We start from the raw sequence: 9,844 nt of genomic DNA, 5'->3' as shown, positions 1-9,844 counted from the left end.
CCCCATGAGCCCTATGGCTTGCTTAAATTACTTATATTCTTAGAATTTCAAAACTTCTAATAGGTAAGCTAGGGCTTCCTGATAGGCGTTGATCTTGGCAATTGAAAAATTCCCTCCTGGAAGGAAAAATGCTTCAGAAACAATTAAGTTACTTGTTCATCTTGCAGGTGGAGGTAGATTCACGCAGGAAAGCTACAAAATAAGCACATCGCAAGTGCCTAATGACACCCAAGTGTGGATTTTGTAAAACATACTATGCTTGGTTTCATTCCAAGTGCAACCATCTCCTGGTTTTTACTTTCTAGCAGAACAAATGTTGCCAATGCTGCTTGTAAGGAGTCTAAAATAGCGATTGTTTGCGTTGAAATTGGTAATTGCTCCAGTTTCTGCAATTGCAACATATGTAAAAATGTATATTGCTTTTTACATTTGGTAAACAAGAATATCACTGATAGTAATGGTAACAGACAAAAAGCTGAGAACGACAGCCAACCAGCTGTTCTCCTCTTGTCTGTTAACTGATAGTAAAGGAAGACTGATAAAATGGCTGATGCTAACGCGCAGAATAGTTTGTAAAGAACTTGTATTAGGTATATTATGGGAATACAGTGAAAAAATTTGTGTATAAAATTATGAAAATCTATCTTTTAAGCAACTCAGAATCAAGGATTCTTTGCTTATTATTTTTAGCCTATTTACACACTTCAACTTTCAAGGCCATCTCCTGTCTATCAGACAACTCTCCCCCTCTTATCTGTGTGGCCTGTAGGGGGTTAATTCCGTCAGTGTTTGCAGCACCCCTTTAGCTCCTATCAGCATCCACTTTTTAGCTTTGCACTCTACCTCTACCTACTTCATTTCTTAAATCTTGCTGTCCAGCCTCTCCGACTGCAGTGTTAGTTCTTTCTGCAGCTGTGGAGTTTTTCCCAGTTCCTCCTTAGGTCTTTTTTACTTAATTTGTTTTATTTTCTGGGTATCTTTATCTTGAGTCCATCCATCTTTTTTCTCTGTCTTAAGCGCTGAATAGCTAAAAGGCCCCTGTGCTTTGCCTGACAGCCTAACTTTCACGAAAACAAATCAACCCTAAGTCTAATGAGAATAGGCAGGAATATACATGCATTTAAGAGTGTTGCGTTTCTTTTTGCAGTCCTGTCGACCTCGAGACACATGAACGAAAAGGATATTCAAGTAAATGAAACAGGTTTGTAAACGACGCAGCTAGCGTTGTGCTTTTCGTCTATCGCCAACTAATAAAAATGCTATCGTCACTGAATGGCATATCGCAAGGATTAACGAGCATTTGCACCTGAAATGGCGTCTGCCTTTGCAGACGTATTCCTATTTTCTCTGAACGTAAACATTCACATTGGACGTTTTGTATGAATATTAAAAGCGACGAGAAATGTTTGGGTCGCGCAGTTTTGGTGCAACCCTGATGGGTCAGTGACATCTAAAGCAAAACGGATTTACTACTCCCTTTCATAGCGTTGTTTCCGAATAGCGTCTTTTCACTGGCAAGGGATATTTCTGTATTCCATTTCGTAATTGCTATGGATGAGTTGGACTGCAATTATTGGATGGAGTCGTCTGTTCATTTTTAGTTTTCTGGAAAAACTATTGTGCCGGCTTTGTCTGTCCGTCCGCACTTTTTTTTTACCGCACTTTTTCTGTCCGCCGTCAGATCTTAACTAACGAGGCTAGAGGGCTACAAATTGGTTTGCTGATCATCCACCCTCCAATCATCAAACGTACCAAATTGCAGCCCTCTAGCCTGAGTAGTTTTATTCTATTTAAGGTTAAAGTTAGCCGTAATCGTGCTTCTGGCAGCGATATAGGGTAGCCACCACAGGGCCGTGGTTAAAGTTTCATGGGCCGCGGCTCATACAGCATTATACTGAGACCACCGAAAGATAGATCTGTTTTCGGTGGCCTTGATTATACGGTTTAGCGGCTGTACAGAAAACTCGATTGCGCCGAAGTTTTACTTGTTATATACTTGCATATTAGATGTCAAATCGGTCAGGGAGACAAATATTATGTATTAACGATGCCAATAATAATAATTTTTACGGATGACGAAGGTGATAAATTTACTATTTAATGAAACGTTATTAATGGTAGTTACAATATTAAAGAGTATAAATAGACTTTCCTTGACTAAATGGTTGATTAAAAATACAAGATCAACTTCAGTAATTAGTTTACAGCTGTAGACCTTTATTCTTGGCTAACTCTATCTCTTCTTCATATTTCAGGGCATTTTGTTCGAATAACTTATCAGAGCGACTATGCGAAGATAAAAAAATAATGCTATTTGTCGAAGAATTTCTGTTAAGAAGGAAGAAAATAATATTGGAAGAAATAAAAAAATTAAAAGGCACTGTTCAAACCGAAGTTCAAATCTCCGAAATAGTTTCAGTGAGCTCAACACTAGACCGAGACAGGTATGTTTTATGTGACTTATAATTATTACTGGAACCTTTTTCAGTTGACAGTGGACAAAAAACTGAAATTTGATGTCGTTAACGGCGATAAACTGAAATGTTTGTCAGTTTCTCGTCTCTGTTTTTTATCATTTAATCTGTTACTTTGGGAGGGCAAACTTCTCGTTAACTGGTATTGATGTAGTTTGTCATATTTCGATGAAGGACAGATTTTCCGGGTTTGTCGCGTTTGTGGAGAGTTCTTTATCATCATACTGTACATCATTGCACCTCCCTCCCGTAGGGGGGCAGTGCCATCATGCCCCTTTATGCGGTACACTGTAGGCATTACTTAAGGTTCTTTGTAGCGTGCCTTCCGCCCCTAGATGTAACCTCCTTCGTTCCTTTTACTGCACCCCCTTTCATATTCTCTCTTCCGTCTTACTTTCCACCTTCTGATAATTGGTTCATAGTGCAACTGCGAGTCTTTCCTCCTGTTACACCTTTCAAACTTTTACTGTCAGTTTCCGTTTCAGTGCTGAATGACCTCATAGGTCACAGTGCTTCGCCTTTGACCTAAATTCTATATTCAATTCAGTTCATTCCCTGTTGAAACCTGGCAGTGCACTTGAAACTGCTTAAGTGACCTATTCCATTCAAAGAGATTTTGCGATTCTGTTGTATTTGTTGCAAGCCGAATAGCCGTTGTGCCCACACCCTCCTTATTGTCATATCACATTTTCCTTTCATGAAAGAAAAGCGAGTCATTCCTGTCCTTCAGGCAAAACGATGTTTTTCCAGAGACCAAGAGGAAGTTAATAAACTTATTCATTCCCTAGAAATTAATTCTGGTCATGTACAAGATTACGTGTCGGTATTTCATTGTTGAACTGAATTGAATATAGAATTTAGTCCAAAGGCCAAACACTGAGACCTATGAGGCCATTCAGCGCTGAAACGGAAATTGACAGTAAAAGGTTTGAAAGGTGTAACAGAAGGAAAGACTCGCAGGTGCACTATGAATCAACTGTAAGATGGAAGAAAGAGAATATGGAAGGAGGTACAGTAAAAGGAACGAAAGAGGCTGCAGGCAGGGTCCGAAGACACGCTGCAATGAACCTAAAGAAAGGCCTACAGTGCACCGCATGAGGCGCACTGACGGCACTACTCTCCTACGGGGATATTTAAGTGTTATGAACTGAAGTAGGAAGAACCGGAGCAAAACACTTTTGGAATTTCTAACCTTTCAGAATTTCAAGTTCTCTTTATTATTTTGTTTTTTTTGCGAGTATGATGAAAACACGGCAGAATTTAAAAATGAATGGTTAAATACACTATTTACGTGAATTTTTGGCTCCGTTAAAAAAGATAGTTTGTGTAACTATATATGTTTTTTCTCATTTTACATTTGAGAACGTTAATTTTTTATATCACAACTGAAATTGATTCACACGTCTGTGCTGATGAATGAATGTGCGATAGTAGAGCCCAGTACTCAGAAACAATCCCAGAAGGACCGCGCAAGCGCGTGCTGAAACAAAAACGTACAGAGATGCGCGCGCATTCATTATACCGTCTTGTCTGGACAAGAGGGAGCGGTAGTTGTACTGTAACTCCTTTTATTTGACATGTACTACTAGCAATGTTGGAAATATCTCCAGTTGGACTCACAGAAGCCTTTAGTGATCCAGTTGAGGAGTTAGAAGAAAGGACTCGTACTGAATTGATCCTTTGAACAGAGATCTCTTTCTGTTTCCCGTCACCTCCCCGTACCTCTTCCTAATGAACACCGTAATATTCTTTGGAAGCTTCTTGAATTTCAAGTCAGTGGCCCCTGTGGTGGACTTGTTCATTATGAATAGATTTCCTCTACTGAATAATAATAATAATAATAATAATAATAATAATAATAATAATCACGCTTTATTTTTTGGAAGCTTGAATTTCAAGTCAATGGCCCCTGTGGTGGACTTGTTCCATGTGAATAGGTTTCCTCTACTGAATAATAATAATAATAATAATAATAATAATAATAATAATAATAATAATATCAAGAGATGAAGGACACGACCAGGAAAGAATATATGCAGAGACTTAAGGCGATACTCAAGTCAAAACTCAACGCCGGAAACATGACGAATGCCATAAACACATGGGAGTACCAGTAATCAGATACAGCGCAGAAGTGGTGGAGTGGACAAAGGCTGCACTCCGCAGCATAGACCAGAAAACTAGAAGACACATGACAATACACAAAGCACTACAACCGAGAGCAAATACAGACAGACTATACAAACACGAAAAGAAGCGGGGAGAGGGCTACTAAGCATAGAGGACTGCGTCAACATCGAGAGCAGAGCACGGGGGCAATATCTGAAAACCAGTGAAGACGAGTGGCTAAGGAGTGCGTGGGAAGAAGGACTGATAAAAGTAGACGAATACCCACAAATATACAGACACAGGAGAATAAAAAAACAGAACAGAGGAATGGCACAACTAACCAATGCACGGTTAGTACATGAGACAGACAAAAGAACTGGCCAGCGATGGAACATGTCATTGGCTACAGAGGGGAGAACTCAAGCAGGAAACGGAAGGAATGCTAACAGCGGCACAAGATCAGGCCCTAAGAACCAGATATGTCCAAAGAACAATAGGTGGAAATAACATCTCACCCGTATGCAAGAAGTGCAATATGAAAGACGAGGCCATAAACCACATAGCAAGCGAATGTCCGGCGCTTGCACAGAAGAGGCGTGGTTCAGTAACAAAAACCCTCCACTGGAGCCTGTGCAAGAAACACCAGCTAGCTTGCAGTAACAAGTGGTACGAACACCAACCTGAGGGAGTGATAGAAAACGATCAGGCAAAGATCCTCTGGGACTATGGTATCAGAACAGATAGGGTGATACGTGCCAATAGACCAGACGTGACGTCGACTGACAAAATCAAGAAGAAAGTATCGCTTATTGATGTCGCAATACCATGGGGCACCAAAGTAGATGAGCAAGAAAGAGAAAAAAACTGATACGTATCAAGACCTGAAAATCGAAATAAGAAGGATATGGGATATGCCAGTGGATATTGTACCCATAATCATAGGAACACTAGGCACGATCCCAAGATCCCTGAAAAGGAATCTGGAAAAACTAGATGCCGGAGTAGCCCCAGGACTCACGCAGAAGAGTGTGCTACTAGAAACAGCGTACATATTGAGAAAAGTGATGGACTGCTAAGGAGGCAGGATGCAACCCGGAACCCCAACTATATAAAAAAAACACCGAGTCAAGTAGGGCGACTGTGATAGACCAAAAAAAAAAAAAAATGATAATAATGATAATATGCCGCGTTATCTTTCGACACTACTTTGTATCTTACTTATTGTTGGGTACGACGACACTGGCGTCAATGCTTGTCACACCTAGTAATCAGAGCGATGAATATTTTATAAATTTTTTTATCTTATCATCATCATCATCATCATCATACTCTTGGTTTTGTCATCATAATTAACGATAGTTATTCGTCATCTGTTTAAAATGACAGATTTTCTTTTCGTCTCTTGCAGTTCTTAATGAATTGTCCTGAATTTTGTCAAAGACTAATTAACTGACTGGATGTTTTGATGTAAATGCTTATTACCAGTTCACCTCGTAATAACTGAAGCCTTCAGCTGAGTACATCGACATATAAGAAATGAGGCACATTTACGTTTGTGATAATGACTGGAGGGGGGATTGAAAGAAAGAGGTGTTTGTTTCATTATTCATAAAAAGCGCTGTGCGTAGTTTTAGAGCGACAATAACTTCGTTGGAGACGAAAAATGAAGACGAGATTCAGAAACAGTAGGTAAAGAACTCGGTCGTCTTCGTTTACACTTTATTGTAATATACTGTACAGATTATTGGATCTGGAGACTGTCATTATATATATAATATATGTGTGTATATGTAAATGTATATATATATATATATATATATATATATATATATATATATATATATATATATATATATATATATATATATATATATAGTTTATATATGTATAAATTGATTGAATTTTATAAATCTAATGCTGTATTTGTATACACAAATGTATGTACTTTAGCTTTGTAGAGACACAAACACATGTATACACATGTATTTTATATATATACATATACAGTATATACTGTATATATATTATATAACACTGGTAATCTTCTTACACACGAAGATATATCATTCAGTTGTATTCCACGGGAAATTGAAAGACGTAAATGGTTAGGATATGCCCAACAGTTTCGTCCTCCAAAGGACCTCTTCTTGGAGATTTTTGTTAAGAAATGAAAGGTCCTTGAGAACAGAAGCTGTTAATATTCTAACCATTTTCTTTCTCATTTCCCTATTTACAACTTAATATCTATCTATATATATATATATATATATATATATATATATATATATATATATATATATATATATATATATATATATATGTATATACAGTATATGTATATATATATATATATATATATATATATATATATATATATATATATATATATATATATATATATATATATATATATATATATATATATATATATGTGGTCAGATTAATGGGCACGATCCAATGAGCGTCAAGTACACCAGGTGCCCAGGGCGTACAACTAAAATACCCAGATATTTCCGCATAAATTACAACTCCCTACTAGGAAGTGGGATGACAAACATTTTGGGTGGCTGCTACGAGGGCTGGCGGCTACGTTGGCCAGGATTCGTGCCACTGGGAGCACTCTCCTTTCTTCTCAACAAAGACGGGACGCATTTTCCCGAGACTTAACCGAGTACCGGGAGCTTTCCCTGAAAAAAGCGGACGCCATATCTTAAAAACTAACCACAGAATTTTCTTGAAATTAATCTCATTATGTTTCCCACACCCAAATTACCCATAGAAATAATGATGTAATTTAACCTACCCTTACCTAACCTAACTTAGGGGCATGGCAAAAAAATCGGGGCTGGTGCAGTACTAGCATACAACTCAGGAATTTGCAGATGGGAAAAGATAAACGAATTCTGTCATTGGAAATATTTCAGCACTTCTCCGCAGAGTAGAATCTTCCTGGTTTCTCTTATTTCTTCCGATGGTGCATTTATTTATTTATTTATTTATTATTTATTTATTTATTTTTTTATAAAACTCACTGCTGTTTTGCGGAATGTACTCTGTGATATTTCGCGACGAATAAGAGGCTAAGGAAGCGCAAATTATATCAATGAAACCTTTTTTTGCCATGTTTTAGTATTTTTTCACGTCTTACTGCTTTTATACTATTATATAAATACAATATAATTTTACGGTATTCATTTTTTTTATTTCCGTATAGAGTACATTGCAGATTTACTGAAAGAAAATATAGTATCAAATCATTAGAGCTTGACGTTGGCACCTCCCCCTCAAAAAAAAAAAAAAAAAAAAAAAAAAAAAAAAAAAAACCAGTCTACAAGAAAATATGATTAAATTGGGGGTGCACATGGAATGTTGATAAATATAGATCATACTGTAGATGTGTTTTTTGCTGGTATATGCGAGGGGCTGGGTGTACGTGCACCCTTGCCTAAAAATAAAGAGGTGTACTTTTTCGACCGTGGGCTAAACTTCGCTGCAAGTGGCTTTTTCTGACCACGATAAGAGAAGTGGCAGTATCTGAGCTGGAGTTTTCTTTGAAGTGACTTGTTATCTTTTGCTATTCCTCCTACATGACCATTCCCACTCCCCCCCTCATCCTTCAGTGAGGGGAAACAAGTCACTGCATCTATCCTGCCTTCCCCCCACCCCATAACATTCTAAGGGAGGGGGCTTAGTGGAGAATTCGTGGGCAGGGGCTTTCGCCCGTATTCTTCTTCCCCACCCATGGTGACGACGGAGACGTCGGGACTCCCCCAATGGTATTTTTGGCCAGGGGTGTCGAGGGGGCCAGGGCCCATTGGTTTCGGGAGGAGGCATCAGGCCAGTCTCCCCAGCCCTCAGTGCCAAGTGTGGAGGTGCGCAGTGCCAACCCATGCTCGACTATGATGAGGCAGTGCCGCCTGGGGCAAAGTCTTCCCTTGAAAACATTTCTGTGTTGTGGATCCTTCGACGGGTTTTGTGCTTGGTGTAGAGGGAGGGACGCTCTCCTTTTATTCGGGGGGAGTTCCCGGTCAACCTTCGTGTCGGGAGCCATCTTGGGTCAGGTGAGTCAGCGGTGCCCTGGAGGGTGTAGAGACTAATCGGTTTCTTAGTGAGGTGGAAGATAAAATATGAAAGAGGCAATTTTTACCTCAGGCTCCAAGTGCGTCAGACTAAGGCTTAACAAAGGTGTGAAGGTGTGGTTTTGCATAGGCTAGAGTCCTATGTGTGATTGATTGAAAGTTCATAGATTCAGCACATTATTACAACTTCATAGCGGACATAGTTCATTTAAATATCTCCGAATCAGCTCTTGAAAGATCGGAAAAGTGAGTCTACGCCATTCCTACAGACTCTCGATAGTTTATTATAAAACCTTTCCTTCTCCTCATTCTCGTATGACTGGTCGAAAAAGTAAGTCTACGCAATTCCCATAGACTCACGAAGGTTTATTATAAAACCTCTCCTTCTTTCTACTAAGGCGTGACTGAAAGAATACCAGAGGACGCATACGGAGTTATGTGGCCTCAGCGTTCTGTACAGGACCAAATCAGAGCCATATTTGGGTTCCCTAACAGGACTGACTTCGGAACTTTGCTCAAGAGAGCCAGAAAAAGGAAGGTTTTTTAAAAATGTTTTTTGATGCTACGAGCGCCGTCCTTCTTATACGACGTTGTTTGGTCCTTTTGCTATAATCTGTTCAGCTGGATGGCTGATTATTGTCTGTGGCTAGCTGTCAGCTTTCAGCATCGGGTATCTGTGACAGTATTGTACGTGTACTTAGCATTTAGCGTAAGGTGATTACAACAGAAATTTTCAGATCGCAAATTAAAAGATCGCACATAAAAGATATTACTATAATATGTGTGTGTTTTTACACATACACACATACACACACACACACACACACACACACACACACACACACATATATATATATATATATATATATACAAATATGTGTGTGTGTGTTTGCTTGTATTGTAATCATCTGTGTGCTTGTCCAGTCGTGTGTGCATTTACACTTCCCATGATACGTGCAAATTTTGATAAAACTCAGTATGTAAAAATATAAATAAAAATTTGGCTAAGTGTACCCCTGTTCAAACAAGTTGCAGCGCGAGTTCCTTCAACGCCAAAGGTCTTCAGTTTTGGTAAACGAAAGAGAAATAAAATAAACTGTACGAAGTCGACTTCCGATTTCCTGTACCTCATAAAGACTCTTAAAAGAATTCAGCTTAATTCAGTGTATTCAGATATAGTAG

At 38.8% G+C, this 9,844-nt stretch overlaps 1 protein-coding gene across 2 annotated transcripts in view; it reads left to right on the top strand.

The window, feature by feature from the left end:
* Window positions 1-2,260: 2,260 nt before the first annotated feature.
* LOC136844341 (zinc finger protein 721-like) overlaps window positions 2,261-9,844 on the top strand; it is a 67,494-nt gene continuing 59,910 nt past the window's right edge. The window contains exon 1 of one of the 2 annotated variants that reach the window (XM_067113341.1): window positions 2,261-2,444. In XM_067113341.1, coding sequence (XP_066969442.1) covers window positions 2,308-2,444 — 137 coding nt within the window. In that variant the 5' untranslated portion in view covers window positions 2,261-2,307. Of the gene's footprint in view, window positions 2,445-8,418; window positions 8,645-9,844 lie in introns of those variants that run through there. The other variant, XM_067113342.1, reaches the window with a different exon arrangement.

The sequence above is a fragment of the Macrobrachium rosenbergii genome, chromosome 12 (genome assembly GCF_040412425.1).
Source record: "Macrobrachium rosenbergii isolate ZJJX-2024 chromosome 12, ASM4041242v1, whole genome shotgun sequence".
Classification (NCBI taxonomy): Eukaryota; Metazoa; Arthropoda; class Malacostraca; order Decapoda; family Palaemonidae; genus Macrobrachium; species Macrobrachium rosenbergii.
This window is presented reverse-complemented; position numbering and strand designations above follow the sequence as displayed.